The 24,054-nt window shown below is 43.9% G+C and overlaps 1 protein-coding gene across 1 annotated transcript in view; it reads right to left on the bottom strand.

The window, feature by feature from the left end:
• The window catches only part of Scin (scinderin), a 65,361-nt gene that overhangs the window by 10,870 nt on the left and 30,437 nt on the right, over nucleotides 1-24,054 (bottom strand). The window contains exons 5-11 of the mRNA XM_057782476.1: nucleotides 10,211-10,303; nucleotides 8,192-8,324; nucleotides 7,615-7,703; nucleotides 6,396-6,611; nucleotides 4,280-4,401; nucleotides 3,760-3,850; nucleotides 1,585-1,755 (exon numbers count right to left, since the gene is read on the bottom strand). Of these exons, the coding sequence (XP_057638459.1) occupies nucleotides 1,585-1,755; nucleotides 3,760-3,850; nucleotides 4,280-4,401; nucleotides 6,396-6,611; nucleotides 7,615-7,703; nucleotides 8,192-8,324; nucleotides 10,211-10,303 (915 nt within the window). The remainder of the gene's footprint in view (nucleotides 1-1,584; nucleotides 1,756-3,759; nucleotides 3,851-4,279; nucleotides 4,402-6,395; nucleotides 6,612-7,614; nucleotides 7,704-8,191; nucleotides 8,325-10,210; nucleotides 10,304-24,054) is intronic.

Below are 24,054 nucleotides of genomic sequence, written 5' to 3'. Positions count from 1 at the left end.
GCTGTTGGAATTTAAAAGACAAGCTTTGGGGACTGGCAGCATTCCAGCAAGCATAATTGTCCTCTTTCAGCAGGAACGAGGCCTCCTGGACCAAGATGAAGGAAATCACCATCAGGGGAGGTGGTGGAGAATGCTAGCCACCAGGTCTGGATTTCCTATCCATATGTTTCCTTTTGAATGCAGAAGAAACAGCCAGAAATACAAAGAAAGGTGACAAGCAGCCAGTGCCCAGAGTGGTGTGAGCCTGGGGAAGGAGAACTCTTTCCTGTTTAGGAAGCTTCAGCTTTCCGGGAGACAAGACAGAGGTCACATAAAATCATCGTGACTGATGTATGGGCGGAACTGGAGGGTAAAGGCTGATTCAGGATGCTGCAAGAAGGTGCGGAATTGTTGAATTCAGTTGATGATGCCTCCCAAAGAAACACCAACTACGGAAGAGACCAGGAGTTCCACAGTGGAACATAGTGCTCATCTTCTCCGCATCGTTTCAATGATAGTATTTGTGCTGCCAAAGCAAGCTCAAGTGGAACAGTATGATTGGCTCTCCCATCTAAAATCAAATGAGTGTCCACGGAGAAAAAATCCACTGTCAATAGAATGGATTAAAAAAAAATAGTTATGATTGAACACATGAGAATCTGAGCCCAGAATCCTGTAAGTGAGATCAATATGGAGGCCAAAATTTAAATGATTGACCATGTAAGATCACCTTGATCTGGAACACTTAAGCGTCTAGAGGTCAGGCAGAGTAAACCCCAGGAGAACCGCTCTGGAGGGGTGGCTATGTTTCAGAAGAACGTTCAGGAGCCTCGCGGACACAGCCACGTCATCAGAAAACTATGTACAAGGAGGAGACTGTTGGAAGAAAAGGAGACAGAAGGAAAGTGACAGAGCCTGTGGCTGAAGCCATCACAATGACAGGGGAAGCAGGACCAGCTTCTCAGATTTTACCAGCAGAAGAGGGCTGTGGGGGAGGGACTACCAGGGGAGGGGGGCCTGAGTGAGCAAGAACACTGTCCAGCCTTCCCCATCCAGGGGTCCTAGGGAATGGAGCCTGAGAGGAATCAGTTTCCACTGCAGAGGGTTGGTGGAAGCAGTCCTCAGAGGACAGCCAGAGATGAGGCAGGAGGAGTCTCAGAGAGGATGCAGTAGACTGAGGAAAGATGGGCTGGATTTTCAGAGCTCACTGAGTGACTCGTGAAAAATGAAAGGGTTTAACAACAGCTCCAGATCTGGGGAGGCACGGAGCCATGGAGCCGTGGGAGAAAGCTGGATTTCAACGGTGGCTCGAATTCAGACTGTGATGGATACTCCAGTGTGGCCAGATTTTCTTGTTCAAAGGCCTTCCTCCTAGATATCCCCAGGTTTCATGGCCATCTGACCATACCTCATGATCCTCCTACCCCGAGATAGAGCTGTAGCTGCTTCCTGCCCCTTGCTGCCACAGTTTTCCTGCCTGTGATATTCTCACGCTGCTGACGCAAAGGGCATTTATTTGCCAGTGTGTAGAGGCTCATACTCCTGATGGCCAGGCATGTTGGGAAGTGCATACCCAATGCATATTCAGAGAGAACGTAGCCTTACCTCCACAATTCTGGTGATAGATGCCAGGTTCCTCCGGACTTGAAAGAGCCGAGTAGAGGGAGCCGGCACCTGCCCCTCTTTCTTGGATGTCCCATTCTTATAAATAATGAGCGGTTTGTCTTTGAATAAACTCAGCAGGTGAGCGGGCTCTTTGCCTTGAGAGACGCGGACCTGGGTGCACAGGGCAGGGGAACAGAAATATAACGAAGAGCTTCCAGAAGCTAGGCAAATGGGAACTCAGAGGCATCCCCAACTATAGGCGCCCTGGAAACACTGAAAATAACTGATGTCATAGGTGTGGTTCAACAAGTCCACATCCAAATGGGTGAGCAGCTACTTATGAAGCATCTTCTGGTGTGGTTTGCTCAGTTTGAAAAGTGCAGGACAGAGCACTGAAATACACTAATATGTCACATAACCTTCAAACACCGGCAATCGCCAGCACGAGGAAGGGAGCACTGGCTGCAGTCCCTGCTTTCCTCCAAAGAGGACTAGAGAGGGCAAACGGTGGATTAAATTGTGTAATGATTGTGCAAATATTGCCAAGATACTCTACCAAAAACGCTTGCATGAGCAAGGCCGACCTCCACCTATTCGAGAATCATCACTGTGAAGTCCTGCCATCTAGTGAGTCTATAAGAAATTAGCATTTCGTCAGCCGTAGGATTCAGCGGGCTCATTCCTGGAAGCTTGTGAGTTCTGTGGCATCTTCTGTACTGAGAAATCTCAAAGCACGATGTGTAGTGCAAACATTTTGAATCATTTGTGAGAAACAGCTGTAAGCTCAGCTACACAACAGAGGTGATATCCTACCCGACTATAAATACTGTATATTCCCGTGATGAAATACTTGGTTAGGAATGGAGCTGCATGCATCTAAAGAACCCAGCAATCTTGTTAATCAATTTTTTATAAACATGGTTGGTGTGCCCCTTTACACATGAGTCAGCTTGCTTTGTGTGTCTATTAACTCATACCAAGATGGAAAGAAATCAGCTAATGACCAAGTTCAGCCTCCACGTCAGCATCTTATGCCTTAAGGCATCTGAATTATCGCTCTGCTTAATTTGACACTTGAAAAATCAAACCACGTATTTATAAAGGTTTGAAAAACAAAACACTAACCAAAAGCCCTTTTTTGTTTTTTTGTTTTTTGAGACAGAGTTTTTCTGTGTATCCCTTTACCCATCATAGAGAAAAATCAAAACAAAAACACCTTTTATGCCACACAGAACCTGAGTTCACCTGACATCAGACATGAGGTAGCTAAGCTGCCACATCCTTGTGACGAGAACACTTCACAATGCTGAATCAGAACCGTCAAAATCAGGCCAATGGGCACTGTCTAGAAGATGTTTTTCCCAGCTCATGGAAACAAATGGCATCCACCCCAAACCCACCAGAGAATACAGCCAGGTGGTAAGGTAAGCAACAGGGCTATATAGACAGAGGAAGTAGAAGAGAGAGACAGAGAGAGAGAGATGTCCAGCTAAAACAAGCATGTGCAGATGATGAGAGAAGACAGATACACTGCAGGTAGAGAGGAAGGGACGAGAGCATGCGTTCTTCTCCTTGCCTTTTTCAGGACCCAGAGGTTGCCTGGGTTCTTTCCTGGGTCCCTCTTTCCCCTAAAGCCAGCAATTCTCCGAAGAGTCTCCATCAGACGGCATCCTTCTCACACTGCCTGTCTCAGCAGTTGACTCCTAAGGACCCTGATGAGTGCTTTGCCTCATGCAGTAATCCCGGGTCATCTCCCTAACTTGAGGCCAGATGTTGAGCGATTATGAATCTGTCTTCGATTTTAATTCTCCTTTGCTTTGTAACATAACATCTTCACGGGGTCTCAGGATTAGGATGTGCACATACAAACACATAATTCTGTCTATTATTACTGTTCGTTCATAACTGGAAATATCAAGTGATTGTAACATAAGGGGGAGTCTCCATGCTTTCTTCTTGGTCTCTGAAATTATTAGTTTGTTGATGTCTTTATTTTGCCTTTAGTGAATCTGAATCTGAGATCATTAGTGCGTTATTTAATATTTGAATTTCAAAATAAAAAGAAATTGACATAAAAGTTTCAAAATCCCTTAGAATGTGGGAACTGAGCCTCCCTTGGGAAGTGGGCTAGGAAACTCTGGCATCGTATGAGATGGGAAGGTAAAGTACACCAACCTGCACAGCCTGTCCTCCCAGGGACCGATCCAACTGCACAGTCAGGAATGCAGACATGGTCAGCTCATCTCGTGTAGCTTTTGCTCCTTGCCTAGAGGAACGTAAGCAAACCACACCGGCTTGTAGTTAACTTCCAACAGCCTCTTACGCAACCACTCCAAAAAGAGACCTAAGGTACTGTAAAATATCAAAATGAAGCACACGGCACAGCACGACCAGAACAACTAACGCTACCGGTGTATTGTTACCTACTAATCCTGGATTGCCCTGTGGACGACTAGAGATATGTACGGTGGATATTTTCACATCCATTTGAAAGAAACATCGCCTTAGCCCCTTGAATGACTTTGCTGAGTAATCTTGTCTACCTAACCCCTGTTATTTTGGGGAAACATCCCTGTGGTACACATGATCTGAGTACTAGCTGCCTGCTGTAATCAGGGGATGCATCACCTAATACTACACGGAGTTCGGTCATTTGTAGCATGCCCCGTGGCACCTGAGCTCTGGAAAGACCCACCATGTGTAGATGATCTGGCCCCTGGGGTAAGTGTAGAGGATAATGTAGCAGTCGCCACCAAAGAACTCGCCGTGGGAGTGTGGGTCGATCTGGACCCTCCCACTGCTCTCCACGCGCCAGATCTGAAAAAGAGGGATGAAACAGAGACTGTTGAAAGTTCACTGACCTAAAATAATACCACCCATAAACTATAAATAGCTCCCACTTCAGACTCAGTATCAAGCAATGTTTAAGTTATTTTTCTAACCAGTTTATAATCAAGTGAAAACAAGATTAATGAATCTGACAACTTCTTGACTTTGAAAATCTTCTGTTTCTTGTGGTTCCTCCTCAATATTTAGCCAGTTCTGAGAATTTTGTTGTTGATGGTTTTGCTTTTAAATCGTGTTGTCATTCTGCTTTGAGACAGGATTTCCCTATATATTTCAGGTTGATTTTGGACCCATGATTCTTCTGTCTCAGCCTGGTAAGTGCTAAGATTATGGGCATGTGCCACCATGTCCAGTAGTTCTGAGACTGTTTGTGTGTGTGTGTGTGTGTGTGTGTGTGTGTGTGTGTGTGTGTGTGTGTGAGAGAGAGAGAGAGAGAGAGAGAGAGAGAGAGAGAACATGTGTATCTTTAAATTCATGAAAATAATATGGTACTACTACATTAAAAACTGCAGTGCAGTTCAGAAATGAGCTTCAACTTTAGAGTAAAATATTTATCCATCATTTGGGAGTGTCCAGTGGACAAGAGGCCGCATTGTGCACCTGCATATGGCACAATTCCTCCCACACAAGTGCCGGAAAGGAGCAGGGCAGTACTGGCTTTGAAATGTAGAGAAAGCAACCAGGAAGAACAGGGCAGGGCATCTAGGGACCAGCATCCCTGAACCATCCCTCTAGAGAGCAGAGGGATCAGCAACACAGCCTTGCCAACCCAAGAGCCTACACAGAGCCTCCAGGGTGTAGCATCCCCAGTGTGGCCTAAGAGGCCTTCTCAGAGAAGCTGTGGCCAGAGCTGAGACTGCACTGTAAGCACAGTGGGTGCTAGGAGCTTCGTCCATTCAAGGGCATTCTAGCCAAGCTGCCTGTGCCAAACTCCAGAGAGGACACCCAAGCAGGAAAGGTTGCAACCAGGAAGTTGATATCCTCTGGTGGTGGCATCAGAACATTTATGATCTTGTCATTTTCCGCTCCCAACACCTGTGCAGCTTAGTGTCATACTTCAGTTCTTCGAAAGGAGGAATACTTGATCCCTAAATTTATCAGCATATGTCGTTCAAGCATTGTGATGAGACCTGGGCATGCAGATATGAAGGTGCTAACTCATGTCCTCAAGAAGCTGAGGAGGGGCAAGGAGAAATCTGTTAGGAAATAGAAATTCCATGGCACTTATGAGACAAATTCTGTGGAAAGTATCATCTCCAAGCACCGAGAAAGGCCGTGGAGGAGGAGCTGTTGTTGGATGGAGTTGCTAGGAAACAGTAGTTCATGGAGGAGTGGGATGCTTCAGATGAGGATGACCAAGATGAGCATGAGGAGACCAAGGCTCAAATCCTGAAGGTCCCAGCAAGGAGAAAGGCCTTCAGTAAGGCCAGGGGGCCATGAAGATATTTTAGAGGAGAGATGTATCATCCAGTGCTCATTGAGTTAGATCCCTGGAGAATGGACTGAGTTTGAAGAGATTTGATCTTAAAACAGCTAGGAGAATTTTAGCAATTAAACTGTCGTAATCAATACAATCAAGTCGAGTGCTCAGAAGAGATCTGCTTGTAGTTCATTTTGTTTCATGAATGCTTCCAACAGGTAGAGGGAGAAACAAACGATGGTGCATTCTGAGTCCAACCTTTTACAACCCCAGACATGGACTTTCTGGTAGAAAAAACTGTCGCTACCACCACCACCTTAACGTCAGCATACACCTGTGCAAACGCGACTGGCATCCAGCAACAGCTCTTTGGCTGTGGCTCCCGCCGCTCAGTGCACAGTCTTGGGCCACCTGCCTTACTAAGTAAAATTCACCCTTTAAAAATGTTGAAAGATGGCCAAAGCTGTGTTCCCCCTCCCAAACGCTGCCATGAAGAGGCCTGAGAAAAACACAAACAGAAAGAGATAGACAGACGTGAAAATACCTCCACCGTGCCAGAGCCGTCGTCCACCATGTTGTGCTGGGCTGCCATCTGCGGGGAACTGTGCAGTTTGGATGCATCGAATGGAATCTGCTGTACGTGAGCCACTTTCTCTGTGACGTAGACCTTCCCAAAGCCATCGCTCTGGTCCCTATCTTTCCAGTCCTTAAAGAACTGTTTGAAAATTGGCGTTTCTCCACCTTCGGGAAGAACCTGAATCTGCAATTCAAAATAATAGTCAATGGGAAAATAAGACAGAGAAAAATATCTACAGCAGAAGAAAGAAGGAAGCAATAAAAATACCGTCCTTGTTTCTATGACTACACTTGTAACCCTGTTAGTCTGTGCAACTATAGTCACCCAACCTAGGGTTTTCCCACGACTGCCGTCCAGTCGCTGAACCTGAGTGACAGACAAGAGGAAGGTTACCCATGTTACCACCGCACAAATGTTTGTTCATGTTAGGTTCTCAAAGAGTTGACCAGGAAGAAATGATCTCACTGTATGATTTGTGCCAGGATAAATATGGAGAAAAGGAGTAGCTAGTCGATGTCTGAGCTGATCTGAAACCAAATCTGACGAGGGTATGACCCAAGTCCTCACAATGGTCTAAGGAACGGCTAATGGTCTTTATGGAAGTTATTATTATTATTTTTTCTGGAGACAGAGTTTCATGCAACTCAAGTTGGTCTCAAACTCTCTCCGTTGCTGAGAATGGCCTTGAAACTAATCCCCCTGCTCGCACCTCCTGAGGGCTGGGATTACAGATGTGCGCCACCACACAGCCAGTGTCAGGCAGCAATGAAACTGGAGTCCAGGCTTTCACACGCTGGGCATGCGCTCTCCCAACCACATCTCCTGCTCTGAGTAGCCCTACCATCTATCACCACTGTCTGCATAACGCTCCTTACAAAAGACCGCTGGGGACTTGACACGAGACAACACATGTTCAAGTGGAGAAGGAATACAGGCACACACACAGACCCACACACACACAGACACACAGGCACACGCACACACACACAGACACGCACACACAGAGACACACAGGCACACACACACACACAGACATACATGCACACACTCACATGCACACGCGTGCACACACGCATGCACACTTACGCGCATGCACTACTTTGAAACAAACTTTTCACGAGCTTTGTGGCAACCACATGCCTCTCAAGTTTTAAAGGGCTTTCTGGTGATTTCTTCCCACACATACTTGAGTATTGGTAGAATAATTCATTTTCTGTAGAAACTCCTCGGCTGTCTTCATTGCAGTCTTCCTCTCCTGCGGGTTAGCATTTTTACCTAATATAAAATAAAAAATAAAGAGATATAATTACAGACGGGGACTACACTACCTTGTACATGGCCATACCACCCCAAACACGCCCAATCTCATCTGACCTCAGAATCCAAGCAGAGCCAGGTTTGTTTCTCCTCAGATGGGAATACACTATATGATTAAGAAATACTTACATACCAAAAATACACGTAGTTATCATTTAATTTATAAATAGCAATGGGAGAATGGTGACATTCCCTGGTGCATTAAATATCACAGTAATTGATGGCATACTTAACTTCTGTTACTCAAATGCTTTCCTTAGCTCCCTAACCTTTGCTGAATAGTTCCAGACGTTTGACCACTGGATGCATCTTAGGTGAGATATTTACAAACTCTATCTCCAGAGGGAGGCTTTTCTTTAAAAATCAGGATATTTCCTTCCCCCTTCTGGAAGAAGAATGTCCGTGTGAGCACGAAATACGGCAAGCAGAGCAAGGGCTTCTCTTACCTTTCCACACAAAAATTTGTTTGGCGGTACCATGGTCTAAGATGAAGCATTCTTCAGAAAGCAGCATTGCCATGGAGAAGGGATTTTCTTCAGCCACCAGGGTCACTTTCATTGATCCACTTGCGTCGGAAACCTACCAGAAAAACCAAATGATCTCTTTTTGGGAGGAAACAAATGTTCTAAAATTGCTGTGGTGATAGCTACCCACTCTGTGGGTGCAGTGAGCATGGACTGCTCATTTTAAGAACACGAGCCTTATGATACATTATATATATATATACATATATATATATATAATCTTTGTAAAAAGATTCTTAGAGGCAGAAGAACTACTAACAGAAAGTTGAACTTTGACGCTCTCTAAAACATGGAAAACCTTGTTGATAAACTGTGTATTCTAAGTTCCCTGAGCCCTTTTGTTCCATGATCATTTATTTTAAATTTTGGATCAAACTTTCCCAGAGGTGATGATGCTACACTCATTGCGGCCCACACAAAGCTGAGCATAAACTCGCTTGGGCTTCCGTCACTGGGTCGCTAGCAGGCGGCAGTCGCCGCGCCGAGGAACACTAGTTTATGGTTGTGGATTTTCCCATCTCAGTCCTGAAATTCAACTACACGTTAAGAGAACCATCAAGGTAAAGTGTTTCCTGTCACAGGCGGAGATAAAGCTTTTACGGAGGCTTGGGAGGTGGTTGTACATAGTTGAAGGTGGCATTTCTTTATGAACCATTGCCACACACTGGGTTTTACAGTCAATTGTGGGCTGCAGGATGATCAGCTGCATGTTTGTCGGATGTGAAGGCTCCAGACCAAGATTCAGTCAGTAACCCAGCTTTGCAACTGCAAGGGGAGTTTGCATTCTGTGTGTTTAGAAAGTACCCCCAGTGATTTGGCCTCCCAGTCTTAGGTGTTCCCAAATTGACACAGCTTACATTGTCCACTACACAATAGCCCCACTAGAGGGAGCCATAGCTCGAGATTAATACTTTCTTATGTTGAAATTCATTCATACATAATGCTATTCAAGATGGGAAAGAGTTTTGATCAACGGTGGGGGATAAATGACATTTGTTCAACTGTAAAAAGAGTAATGAAGCCACAAACTATTTAGTCAACAATGTCTGTACGGACCGTGTTAAAATTATCAGTGTTTAGCAGATATTGTTTTTTTTGTTTGTTTGTTTTGTTTTGTTTTTTGTTTTTTTTGTTTTGTTTTGTTTTGGTTTTGGTTTTTCGAGACAGGGTTTCTCTGTAGCTTTGGTGCCTGTCCTGGAACTAGCTCTTGTAGACCAGGCTGGCCTCGAACTCACAGAGATCCACCTGCCTCTGCCTTAGCAGATATTGTTATCAAATCATATTTTCCTTGCTCACCGAGGAAGGAAAGAAGCCACTTTCCCATTATATAAAGGAAGTTATGCTTCATAAATTAGTAATTCATCTCATTCAGAACTTTGATGTTAGTAAGCTAGAAAGTTCCTTAAAGGGGTCAGGTGTGGTGGCACACACCTTTAATCCCAGCACTGCAGAGGCTAAGGCAGGGGATTCTCTGTGAGTTCAAGACCACCTAGGTCAGTCAGGGCCTGGTTCAGGATAGGCTCCACCCTGGTTCTTTTCAGCTGACTGACCGGGACAAAGAAAGCACTCCTTGTACAGAAAGGATAGTCTGAAGGTTTTACAATCCCATGGAGCGTTTATAAGAAAAACCTTACAAAATGTTTTATTCTTCAAAGGAGACATTTTAACAGCTATACTATATCAAAATCTAACAAACAAGGAGGTAACTATACCCAATTGTGTAAGTTACAGCAGGAACTCCGATATCATTAATGAACAGAGTAAGAAGGTATAGAAGTGAACATTTTAGTACACGCATGTGGAAAATCACCCCACGCGTCACTATGAGGGCAAGATGTACTCTCTGCTACACAGAGGAGGGACCATCTCTCCGGAGCCAAACTCAAAACCATCCCCCCCGCCCCCCCGCCCCCCCCGCGCTCCCCCCCCCCCCGTACTCACCATGTAGAGCTTCGCCATCTTCCTGTTACTTAAATCCGCCACGGCGTCATCATCATCGTCCCCATCTGGGAGTCCAGGCTTCTTCCCTAAGACCTGGGAAAGGGGGAGCACAGGAAAAGGCAGTGAAGAATTTTACAATGAACCACCTTACATTCATAAAAACATCAACTATAAAACACATACAATTAAAATACCCGAGGCAGGAATTTCTTGTCTATTTCTATAACCCAGGCCTCTTCCCATGAGTCAAAGCTGCAGGCATTTTCCCATGGTTAGGTTGAGGTGAGAAGATCTACCCTAGATGTGGGCGGGGCCACTCCCTGGATTGGAGCCCCAAAACTGTCAAGAAAGAAGCTAGCTGGGGACCAGCACTCATGACTCCACAGGCTCTACACTCCCCAACCATGACTTTTGACTTTTGATGCTGTGACTCAATGCAACTCGAAGTGCGAACTGAAAATAGCTCCTTCCTTTGATAAACTCTTTTGTCAAGGCACTGGGATTGTACGTACACACACCACACCCACAGCACAAGTACACTTCGCATCTGACAAACATGCACAGACACGGCCCACAAACAAGCTTTGTTTCGTGCTGTGCTTCCAACTTCCGGAACAAAACCCGAGACACAGTATTTATCATCTACAAGTAACTATCAGCTGCACGGATGAGTACATTTATTGATGCTTTGTATGTGTGATGCAAACTGAAAGTTCAAGTATGTTCTTTGGGAGACTATGCACTTGAATCTGCTTTGCATTTGTTTAAACTAAAGCTGCAAAATATACGAAGTTTAATTCATCAGTTAAGTGGCATAAATAACACAGAACAGACCTAAATAAACTCACTCTAAGTAACGTGATTGTCAGAGTAGACATTTAAATTTGAACTCAGAAAAGGGACAAAAGGTATCCACAGAGATCCAACAAGTGGCTGGTGACAAGATGGGCGCTCTTAGTTGTTCCTCTAGCCACTCCTTTGTTCTGCCATCATGGACTCTAACCTTCTGGAGCCGTGAGCTCAGTTAAATATTCTCCTATAAGTCGCCTTGGTCACAGCGCTTTGTCACAGCAATAGAAAAGCAACTAAGACATCAACACAGCATGGAGATACCTGCTACTGAATGCCAAACAATACCAGAGTCTGTAAACCTTACACGAGCATGTGTAGTCTCAAGTTGGGAAATTCTCCTGGGGACTTGTGCTCTGGGAACCTGACATCTTTTGTTTATGCGCATATATTGTTTATGACCAGTAAAATATTTTAATTATTATATAGTCTAAAAGGTTGCAATAGAGTTTCTTTCTTTTTTTCTTTTTTGCTAAAAGTTGGATCATACCCCAAATTAAAATACTTAAAAACTAAAATCTCCTTTTAAAGGCATTTGTGATTGATAAAAGCAAGTGTGGCACCGAAGAATCACTCAGTCTCCTCGTGAAGCCCCTGTAAATCTGTCCCAACCAAAACAGCAGCTGGGAATCAACAATTCTGGTTAAGATATAACTAATCCCAGCAAGGCCCCCATTGGGCCCACTGAGTCTGTTTAATTTCCAGACAGCAATTCCCACCTTGGCCAGGTGTCTTAATTAGCCCTTTAAAGGATGCTAACACAGTTGGGAATTGAACCAATGTGACTTTCTGAAAACAGCCAACTCCAGGGTAGGGGTGGCATATGCTACAGTATCCCTGGGGGTTGTCTTAAGCCTCAGTTCAACAATGGAGCATTTACCAAGTACCTCACTAGGGAAAGAAAGTGAGTTTCCAAACACCTTGCCCGTCCCTGAAGGATTCTACACTCTGCCTAGAAAGAACAAAATAATTAAGTTACATCACTCTAACAGCTATCCTGCGCGTCCTCATCTTTGAAACAGACTGTTCATGCACTTTTCTGTTTCATTCCAGGCATAAAATGTCTTCATTTTCAGTTCTGTGAGGTTGGCATCTGGCCCACGAGTTCTCTGTGTGTGGAGTAGGGTGTTCTGACAGCACAATGGGGCAAGGAAACAGAAGAGCACTGTTGGACTCTGTCCCTAAAATCTCACCTTGCTCCTGTGCGGTCCTCAACCTTAGAGCTTGCTTCTCTTCCCACGCCTGTCAGTGAGCATCTCTATAAAACATCACCACCATCCAGCAAATTCCCAACCATCAGTGTTCCTTCCCGTTTGCATAAGGATATCTCCAATCCCCTCTTCTTGAACTGGAAAGTCCACCCTCCACTCTGTCACTAAATGTTCACATTATGGTCATGGAAGGGGTTCTTCATGTGGACTCTAAAGAAGGTCCCATCCTTCCTGCCATGGGCCACTGTTCTGCTGCCAGCTCCCTCCTGCCTCCAGCCTCACCTCGTTTTCTCTCCACAAGCTGCCTAGCACACTAGCTGCCGACCTATTTCATGCTATCCCTGTGCTTCAGGAATAGAACTTGAAGTCTGCCCTTTGAAGCAAATGGCACCTGCAGGACATTGTGCTAAGTGAAACAAGGCAGACACAGGAGGAAAGATCTGACATGCTGTCACTCATATGTGGATCTGAAGTATTTGAACTCATGGGAGCAGGGGTGGGTTGTGGATTCCAGAGATCAGAGCCTGGTAGAAACATGACTCTTTGATCGTGTGATCCAAATTGCAGGTATAAGATGAAAAAGTTCTAGAGACCTAATGAACAGCCCAGTAACTTGTTAAAGGAATGCATACATGAGATTTTCCAAGAGTGTGGGTCCTAGTTTTACAGACACACACACACACACACACACACACACACACACTATTTGATTGTGATAGTTCCTTCATAAATATACATGAACACCAAAACAAAGTCTCACTTTGTCTTCCTTAAATACAAGTAACAACATTTCAGTTAATTCAGAGGTGAGTACTATCCTGTCAAGCCAGACCAAGATGGTGATCCCAGAACTCTTCCAGATGTGGGCGTCACCCACCCCATGCTCTCTTTAAGGCCAGCACTCGGGAGGCAGAGGCAGGTGGATCTCTGTGAATTCAAGGCCAGCCTGATCTACAGTGCAAGTTCCAGGACAGCCAAGGCTACACAGAGAAACCCTGTCTGGAAAGAATTTGAAAAAAGAAAAAGTTCAAGGTCATCCTTGAGTTTGAGGACAGTCTGGGATACAGCAGACCCTGTCCCAAAATAAGATAAATAAAAACTCTAAATAGAGAGGATCAGCAATCTGTGATATGAGGAAATGTGGTCAGCAGCCGCTCTCTCATGTGGAAGACTCTAGAATTCTAGGAATTATCTCATGAGAAGGAAAATAAGCATATTTCAAGTAAAAATGGTAGGCTACTAAGCATTATCAACAATATGAACTCTTAAAACAGTAATATGTGTAGAAAGACATTAAAAAGTAAATAAAATGTTTTTTCCCTCAAATACAGTACTGGAATGAATTTTTCCTCTCAAAATGTTCATATGTATTTCACAGAATTTTAGTAACAAGTATATTTATTTCTTTAACAAAACAATAAAAAATTTACTACACCAAAATATACTTCTTGTTTTTCTTTATGTTTCTTTTCCTTCCAAGCAAAGTGGCTGTGTCTTTACTTCTCGTGGAGTAATTATCATGTCCTAGTCACTGCAGGTCTCCCATAGACATCTTGGGCCACTCATGTTACCAAAGCACAACAAGTATTCTGAAAGGGTTGCTAACCATTCTAAAGCATTTATCAAACACACATTAAGGCAAAGACTTAGAAGCCACCCCAGGTATCCTGGCAGCCTCAGGTTGTCAGGGAAGAATGAAGTAACTCCTGACATCAAGACAGCGGTTGGAAATAGTCTCATCTGAGCAGGAAGTGGGAGTAGCTTGCATTTCTTCTCAGTTCTATCAATCAAAGTACCAGAAACTTTCTACAACCTGAGGCTCTCTTTCTACGTTCAAGAGGTCAGGATCTATGTAAATATAGTCTTTTTCCTCTATCAAAATTGACCATTGTTTCTGCTGCTCCTCCTCTGTCTTCAGCAAGAGCTTGGTTCTAAATAAGACAAGATTTTTACATTAACTAATGGCGCAGACAAACCCTCCCTGCTTCAGATAGACAGTCTGCTGCCTCAGAACTGCCCGGTCGTCATTGCCAGTGCCGTGACCACACTGAAGCTTCCTTGCATGGAAAACGAGGCATCCCACGTATCTTCATCTCGTTAGTATGCGTGCCTTTCCTTCGGCTTTCACAGCCAGCAGGGAAGCTATAAGGAAGGCTCCAATGAAGGAACATTTTAATCCTTGGCAATGTTTGCATCCGTGTTCCTCCACCTCAGGGAAAACCAATCAGAAGATCACAGCACACAGAGCATAGAAATCGATAACAAAAGTGAAGGCAGCTCCTCTGTCGTATTTACTTGCTGCAGCACATTTGGTGCCTTGGGTAAGACAAATATTTGATAATAGGGAAGATGTCTAGAGAAATAAACACGGGGAGTTCTGAGGAAGGGCCGTGGCCTCCTGTGGCAGCTGCCTCTCCCCTGGACGTGAGATCCCAACATTGCTCTCAGCTCTGAGCTTACCAGCTTCTTCAATACCCTTAGATTAGGCTGTGATTGGAGTGAAGAATGCGGGACACGCGTGGGCTGATGGGCAGGATGATGCGATTGGAGCATCATGAAGTGATCTAGCACAGGGCTACCCACTAGCGCTCACTGCAGTGATGCCCCCCACAGCGATGTTGCTGCACACTCTTGTCACCAGCCATGTGTCACTACAGATCCCACGAAGTGTGGTTACTGCAACTGAGTTAAAAGCTGTGCTTCCTTTCAGCTTATTTAAATTAAACTAAAATGATGACATAGATCTTGAAGAAGCCGTGTGGACCATGAGATTCTGGGAGGTCTAAGAAATGCCTGGGGAAGCTGGATGTTGGTCTAGTACTTACTTAGTGTTGTTCTAGCGTCCATATGTGAAAGGTTTGATTTCAAGACTCCCAGGAGAGCTAACTCATATGCCACTGGCATTGATAATAGGAGGTCCTATACAGAAAGTTAATATAGGAGCTATCGTGTGGAAAAGGAACTCGAAAACTGTTAAAATGTATAAAACAGAAAGCCAACATTTGATTTTTTTCTTTGCAATCAGAGCACCCACATATTCAAATCCACCAATTGCTTTCACCAGTTGCGTATCGGAACTATCTGGGCAGTTAGAAAAGAGAATCTCAATGTCTGAGGGCAGACGAGTGAGTCAATGCTTTCCCTATCACTGTCTCTGCAGAACCTAAGCCCTGCTGGCCCTTCTGATAATGTGATCTAGGGACTCGGGGTATCAGTGGTGTCAATCACCCATCTCCACCACCAGGACAGCTCAGCTAAGCATTCTGATGTTTGCTTTGCCGGCCCCGTACACCTTCCCTGGGCAATCACAGTAGTGGTCTGGAAGCTGCTCGAAAGCAAATACCAGGGAAAGATTTTAGGCCTTCCTGGACACGACTAAGCATCCTCTGGTAAGACCTCCAGTCCACTTTGAACACCTCTCTCTGTGAAGTTCTTGAACAGATACTGCCAACATTGCCTTTTGAATGACCATTCATTCAGCGGGGTTAGGAAGGCTGAGCTATAAGGAACATTTGCAAGGCCCCCTGAACTTGCTTCTGCACTTAAAATGGTGTGTTGATGGATATCACTTAATGTGATTAATCAAAAATGTATGTAACGTGATTGTTGAGATTACTGGAACATTGTGAGCACAAAAGGTAAGCCCTTCAAATGTGGGCTGTTACCCTGGCTCTATGGACCTGCATATTCCTACTTGAGTGTGTTTTCTTAAGGCAGGGTCTTCACCATGTAGCCCTGGCTAGTGTGCAGAGATCTGCCTGCCTCAGTGTACAGGAACTGGGATCAGTTACCTCACCCAGCTCGATTCCTTTCCATATGGCTTCACCATGAACTTTAACTATTTTCTCGTGAACTTATATTTTCTTGTTATTCTTCACCTTAATCTAATGATTTTCCTAAGCAGATTGCATGTCAAGACAGTATGTCTTGTTGATTTTTTTTTAACTAACTAGAGGCAAAGTCTCTCTCATGTGTCTCAAGCTGACCTTAAATTTTTGTTTAGCCAAAGATGACCTTGAACTTGTGACCTTCCTGCTTCCACCGCCCAAGTGCTGGGACTACAGGTATGCACCACTATGTTCAGGTTAAGTGAATGCAGGACTTCCTCAATGCCAGGAAAGCACCCTACCAACTTGGCCACAGCCCATCAACTGCTCAAATCTTATATTTTAGATATAAAATGACAAGGTGAAGATGAGTCTGTTTATCCCTCTCTCAGCACAATAGAGAAGCCATGAGAGCAGCAGGGCAGTGGTTGACCACGCCCTGACGAAAGAACAAAACAGTCATCTCTTCCCTTTGAGCTATCTCTGTATTTATGGTGTGTACAATGCCACTACAACCTGGTTATAAAACAAATTCTCTTCTCCTCCCATGTGTTTAACTCTTATCTCCTCCCACAGACTTGCACATAGGACTTTATTTTAGTGAAGCAAGAGATATCAGTTAGGCAAGATTTACTCTGGGAGTGCCTAGGGTATACCAACCAGTTCCATGGAAGGTGAGGGATGGGGGGAACTATGATTCTTAACAAGTTAGCTGTGGGCCTGCACTCAGTTAGCTTTCAATACAGTGATGTAAGTGGACTTCCCTGGTCATGGCTGAGTGTTCACATGGTCAGACAGTTATTTCACATTTCAGCAAACAGGAGAAAAGAACGAACCAACCCTTTGACCTATTTTTAACTCCAGATATATCTAAAGCGATCGTGTGGATTCTGAGATTCAGAATTGTTTAAAGAGCATCTGGTCTTCAAAAGACCAGTGGCCTGTCCCCGAAAGACCAGTGCCTGTCCCCGAAAGACCAGTGGCCTGTCCCCGAAAGACCAGTGGCCTGTCCCCGAAGCTCTTTCTGCTCGATAACATCCCTGAGCCTCTTTCCCCAGCAACCACTTCCTTGTTTTCAGTAAATCTGGAGAGGGTTGCTGGGGAGAGGTCTCAAGCTTGATGAGAGGAGGAGTGGGGAAAAGAAGACTCCCCCCCACCCCAGTTTCTTCCCAGGGGCAGAGAAAATCTACACAAGTGTCCCTCAGGCGGAGCATCAGCAGAACCTCCATGGACATTGCTTTGCTCTCCTTTTTTCCATGTATGCAAGTAGTTTTAACATCCATCCCTTCAAAAGAAGATAAAGAACTCTGGCTTATAAGTAACATTTAGCTAGATTAGGCCAGCTTCAGCTTTAATGACAAAACCTCCTATGTTGACATAATCCAGAAACATTTTAAGCACAAAAATTTAATTGCACACACCCGGCGTGGTTTGCATGCACTGGTATAGGATGAAAGTATCGTCACACCTTTCGTACTAGGCTTAAAAGAATGTAGTTTCTTTCTAAGACAATACCTATCCCAGTGATGCTGAATCTAATGCTTCCAGGGAGACGGAGCAGCTGGACAGAGACAGTAAGGGACCTGAGACAGAGTAACTATCTGGTCTACCCATGGCAAACATCCTGCTATCAAGACTACGAATGAGAACGGAGAAGACACAAAATATGATCAATTTATCAAAGTAGTCTGCCGAAGTGTTTTGAGTTATAGAAAACCCCAGGGTTTATGACGTTCTGGACAGTTCAGAAAGGATAACCTAAGCTGGGCATGGGGTCTCAGGTCTTCTCAGCATTCGAGGAACTGAGGGAAGAGGATCACTGCAAGTTTGAGGCCAGTCTGAAGTCTTCTGAGAAATTACTTAGTTAATTAGACAGAGAAGCATGTTCGCTCTGGAAGGTTCCCCAGTGCCTATTCTTGTTCTCACACAGGCTGGTCGCACAGCCTCTGGAGGACTCACTTTTCCCATCTATAAAGTGGGCACGTAGCAGGTGCTGCAGTAGCCCCACCAGGCCATCCTTGCCCTGCCTCGGAGGTCATCAGGAGACTGTGTCTGAAATATGAAAGCCTTTTCTCTTCAGACAGTGTCAGCAGCTACAGAACGTGCACGTGCACAGGCTTGCTGGTGGTTCCGAGCAACAAACGTCCGAGGACTGACCCTGAGCCGGTTCCCAAATGTGCCCCACACTGCTTCTCCGGGGTCTTTCTGGGACTAAGGTCTGGGTCCATAAATCACTGACGAGTGACAAGGTCTCACTTGACCCCTACCTGTGCCTTCAGGAGTATCCTCCAGATCATAGCCGCCCTTCCCTCTGAGCCAGGTTTTGCGGGGACACTGGCCAAGGGACAGTGTAAGAAATATATCCATATCCCGGACTTCTTCCGGAAGCAGCTCTTCCTGGGCAGTCCACAGAAGATGCCTCTCACATGTGGAGAGCGTTCATGGTGGCAGTTACTGCCTCCTTCAGAGTAAATGCATCTATTTGACTATGTAATTTCTAAACTAACAAAAAGTTATGCTATCAAGAGTGAGTGAGGACTAAAGAGAAAATTCGCCCTATGACAAGCAGGCCATTGTCCAGCCCCAGAGCTCCAGGGCAGGCAGTGAGCATCGCAAGTCAACTGTGGTGCTCGTGGTACCCCCTCCCAGGAAGTTTCTTAATAGCTCATTGCCTCATCTACACAAATGCTATTATTGCATTTTATTTTTTGTTAGTGGTTTGCTTCATAGCTTATTCTTTGTGACAGAACACTAGCATTTAATTTCTAGAGGATCCAAAGCCTAGGACTTCATTTAACAGTGTATTTACACGAAGCCCATGGCATACAGATAGGAACACATTTTCACTTTAGTCATAAGGTAGTATTGTTTTCGTGATTAATAGAAAATATGGACTTTCTAAAACTAAAGTTCTTCTAGTGGCCTCCTCTCCCTTTGTTGATGGCAGAATACTATATTTATCTGAACAATGATTTCCTTATAAGGTCATTTTAAAATCATTAATGGCTCTGGGCAAACAATAGTAACACCGTATTCAGATGTCCTCTACCTCAGGGAAAAAGATCTTCATTCTACAGAAGCAGATTTCTTCATGACATTAAACAAACACTAATTACAAAATAAATGCTAAAGGAATATGAGCTGATGAATCATGAAACCCTCTTAAAACACAGGCTCGAAAAATTGTAATCACGAGAGATAGCAGGAAGCTGACATAAACTTGGAGTTACTGTCTGTTGTTTTAGACTTAAAAACTATGCCATTATGGAACAAATCTAAAGGAGCATAAACCGTTAAAGAAGAAATTTGGACATTAATATCTGGGGCTGATTAATTTTTGGCTCAAAAGGACTGAAACCTGCCGTCGTACTATTAGCTCCTTACTAATACTGATAACATGTAATCAATATTATAACCTGAGGTGCAGGTAAACGACAGAGCTGAAAGCTGTTGTTCTAGTTGAGATTTTATAGCAGTTTATCTAGTTTAATATTTACATGAACTTGTTGACTCAGAAGTAGACTTTGGGGGCAAAGTTTCACTGCTCCCCCTGCTAGTCGCTGTCTTGGAATGACATCACCCCATTTGCAGACTCTCTGGCCAGGCTCTCACTTCCACAGGAAAGAGGAAGTCAGTCATTCAGAAATGATTGCCACGTGGTATCATGTCAAGCCCACGCTATGAAAGCGCTGTCTTATCAGTAAGGTCACAAGTCACCCTGTTGAACTTTGAGGAGACAATGACAATTATCTAAGACTCTGTCACTATCGCAGCATATGCATATGGCTGACCTCGCTGTATCTACACAGTTCTTATCTTGGTTCAGAATATTTCAATTCCTCCCATCAGAAGAATTTCATAAGGGACAAAATGCCTATTGGAGTGAAATAAATAACAGAAATTCAGATAATAGATTCATCGAATTAAGTGACTGAGTCGTCTGGTGTGGCAGGCCTGTAATTCAAGATAGTCTAGAGAGTGAGGCAGGAGGGTTGAAAATTCAAAGCCTGCGTGAGCTACAAAGTGATGTCAAGGTCAGCTGGGACAACTTATGGGGCCTTTTTGCGAAGAAAGGGAAAACGGTGCATATCAGGGGTAGATCCATGGCCAAAGCTTAGCACCCTGGGTTCAGTCCTCGATACTGGAAAAATAAAAGTTAAATGAATGTCATGTTGGCCAGTGCTTGACAATAAAGCAGGAGGAAGTGGCTACAGCAGCTATAGTGCAATGTTAGCCCGCACACTTTCTCGGCTATCAAGAAAGAAGCTATGTACAGCGTCATTGCTGCAAAAGAAAATGGAAGAAAAGATTTTCTCGCAATGCAACAGGGAAGAGAAAAGGGAAGGAGCCTGTTTTCTGGTCCCATAGCAAATATTTGATCCCTTTCAACGATCTTGATAATAAACTAAACTGTGAATGAAAGTCCTCTCACCTGGCTCTCATAATAATATTAGTTCAATCAGATAATAAATTCTTGCAACCATCTTCCGTGTAGGAATGAGGGTTTGACAATATTTAAGGCACTGTTCAGTTTCTCAAGAACTAACAGAAAGGTCTAGGAGAGCAGGGGAAGAGTCAACACTGAGCCCTGGGCTACCTGGAAAGCACATCAAGACAAACATAGTTTTCTACCAAACTTTCTTATTGTTTCTCATGTCAAATGATTTATTGTGTCTATTGATCAAATAAATTTCTTAGGCAACTCAAATTTCCGTTCTTACAAAGTACAGAGTTTTTATTAACAATAAAATACATGAGATAGTTACAGAAAACAGTTTAAGGAGTGATTTTTTTAACGTGTATTATAGACAGAGAACAATCGTCTTTCTTATATTTAAGGCTCTCAATACTTCCATGCTTGTTCTCTAATGAAAAGAAACAGGGTGAATTTTCTTCTTATTAATAGTATTTTCTCATGAAGCTTTAAAGCCTTTAAAAATACTGCATACATTGTTCCAAAATGATTGCAAAAGATTTCCACACCAGCACCTCCGTTTTATTATTATACTTCATTCTGACTCTATAGAGATAAAGGGAGAACGGTTTATCTAATCCCTAGGAAATAATGCCCCCTCCTCTTCAGACAGGACAACTGAAAAGCGGTCAGATTGGATTAAATGTGTAATCATGCTTCAATTAGAAGAGTAACGCCCAAATCCTGGGGCTGGAAAGATGGGTGCATGGGTAAGTACATACAGAGGACCAGAGTTTGCTTCCCAGCACCTGTGTCGGCTTTATCAAAATCCTTCATCTCCTTTTCCCAGCCCAATTCCTCTCTTAGTGCCTTACATGCTGAAATACGCAGCATGGATGGGTGCTATGTGTGAGTGTCCCAAAACTTAGGGCATCAAGTACAAAATTGCTCCGATATCTATAAACTGAAGCCGTGTGATACTTTCAGAAACACTGGAAATGGGCACAGCCTTTCACTCTTAAGATGTGGGAAGGAAAAGACATAAGTCAGATGATTGAGAAAAGAAACTGGATCTCTAGAGCTGTGCAATCCCTTAGGGTTCTGGGAGCATTCCCCTTAAGTCAGAGTGGTGGGCAGTTTGCTATCAGATCTTGAAGGAGCAATACTGGGGCGACAGCCAGGCCAAGTGGCCAAGTCCAGTGAACAGCAGTGGTGTGGCTCAGAGGGAGAGGCAGGTCACACATTCGTGACTGCTGGACACATCCAGGAAGCTGACCTAGGAAGGGAAATTCTACAGACCGGTGACTGTGTATTATTATCAAAGGGACAGTGGCTGCATGTGTTCCAGGGCTCAGCACTTCACCTGGGAATGTGATTATCTCAGAACATGACAGTGACTTTACTGGGAGTTATCTGTAACCAGCTACCAAAACAAGAAAGATGAGTCAAATACATGAATTATTCTCCTCTAAATGCTAGCTACCTTATACAAATGTAGCCATAAGAATATGGCTTTGAACTGAGTGGTAGTGGCCCATGCCTTTAATCCCAGCTCTTGGGAGGCAGAGGCAGGTGGATCTCTGTGAGTTTGAAGCCAGCCTGGTTACAGGATAGGCTCCAAAGCTACAGAGAAATCCTGTCTCAACCAAAGGGGGAAAAAGGCATTAAGAATATGACCTTGTTCGTGTATTTGCCAGCACTGCCATCCCAACCTTGAGAGAGTAGAAAGGGCACCATTTCTGTATGTGTGTTTTGTGTTATCTAGACATGGATGAGCAATGCACTAGAGCTGTGAGCGCTACACAAATGTGGAGCAATGTCTGGCCTCAAGTGCTGTGGTGTGCGTTAATAAGATGCAGATTTTACTTGGCAGTATACTTTGGGGAAATACCACTAAAATTTTGCTCTTTGACTAAATTAGGAAAGTTGGTTTAAAAGCCATCTAGACTCCTCAACTCTAGTCTTTACTCACTAGATTCCCAGATCTGTATTTTCTAAATATTGAATCAACCTGAAAGAATACTAGAGAAATTATTTTTCATTATCATTTATGACTGATAAAAACAAGAACACCCCAATTAGCAGACTAGGCGAGGTTTTAGAGGTTAATCTAAACTATCTGTGATTATCAAAGAGCTTGAACTATGAATTTCATAAGAAAGATCCCAACAAATTGACTCCCGCTGTGTCAAGTGTGGGGCCCTCAGCTCCCATCACTACTCTTTGTCTTTTCTGGCACTTAGCTCCTTTGCTAGACAGTAAAATGAACTGAGATTATGATCTTTAGTGGTAACAAACCTGTGATGTTTGAACGAGAACAGCCCTTATAGGCCCATACATTTGGATGTTTGGTTCCCAGCAAGTAGACTGCTGAGGAAGGATTAGGAGATGAGGCCTTGCTGAAGGAAGTGTGTTGCTAGGGGCAGACTTTGAGATTTCAAGAGCTCAAGTCAGGCCTAGAATCCCTCTTTCTTCCCCTCCAACTTGAGAATCAGAAGCAGTCTCTCAGCAACTTCCCCAGCGCCCTGCCTGCCTGCCACCATGATGATTGTGGACCCACCCTCTGAAACTGTCAGCCAGCCTCCAGTTAAATGCTTCCCTTTCTGAAACTGCCTTGGTCATAGTGTCTTGGCACAGCAGCAGAAGAAAAACTAAGACCCAAACCAAATGCTCAGTAAACACCGTGAGACTCAATGTGATATCCTGATTTCTTCCAATTTTCTTTATCAAGAATCTGAAACAATGTTTGGACATACAACATTGCAGGACCCTTAGCACTGTTTTTATAAAAACAAAAAAGGAACCAGTTCAGTCCCACAGTGACTACCTGTCTCTCCGGAGCTGGTTTTATGGGTAGTATTTGCCACCAGCATTTATAATGATTATAAAGTTAAGTTCATTGCATTACATTTAAAAAGAATCTGGCTTAGGAAAAAGCTCACCCCATCTCAGTCTGGCATCTTACCAGAGGCCATCTTAAAACAAAACAACAACAACAAAAAGTCCATAATTAGATAGAAAAATTATCTTTCTCCTGGGGACATCTTTTTTTAGCCTCTCTCCTAACCTTTAAAGAAGAATACAAACAAGGAATAAACTTCGGGGCCTTTGGGCTAGTGAGATAGTTCATTTCCCCTCCTGTGTACTGGTTATTTTAAATATGAAAAAGAAAGACCAAGAAAAACCTTTACATGATTTATGTGCAGTCTTTCATGGTAAATATATTTATATACAAGGAAAAAAACACAGAACAGACTGTGACTAGTAAGACTTAGTGGCTTCGTCGCATGGGATTGCTTTTGCCGTTAGACACAGGAACTGCCAAACACACAGCAGAAAGCAGAGCAACCCACACCCTGTGGTCCTGACAGTCTTGTGAGCACGTCCTTACCATGTCCTGTCTTCTCCATGATCTTACTCTACAAAGTGCTTTCATCTGAGACAAGGAGCATTTAAATTGTAGTGGCCATGGCCTTGTCGCACACCTGCCCCAAGCATTCAACATTAAGTACATGGTCATGGCCGCTGAGTCATTTAAGTGGT

Source organism: Chionomys nivalis, chromosome 10 (genome assembly GCF_950005125.1).
Source record: "Chionomys nivalis chromosome 10, mChiNiv1.1, whole genome shotgun sequence".
Classification (NCBI taxonomy): Eukaryota; Metazoa; Chordata; class Mammalia; order Rodentia; family Cricetidae; genus Chionomys; species Chionomys nivalis.
The sequence above is the reverse complement of the archived record's forward strand: the minus strand, read 5'-3'. Positions and strand labels throughout refer to the sequence as shown.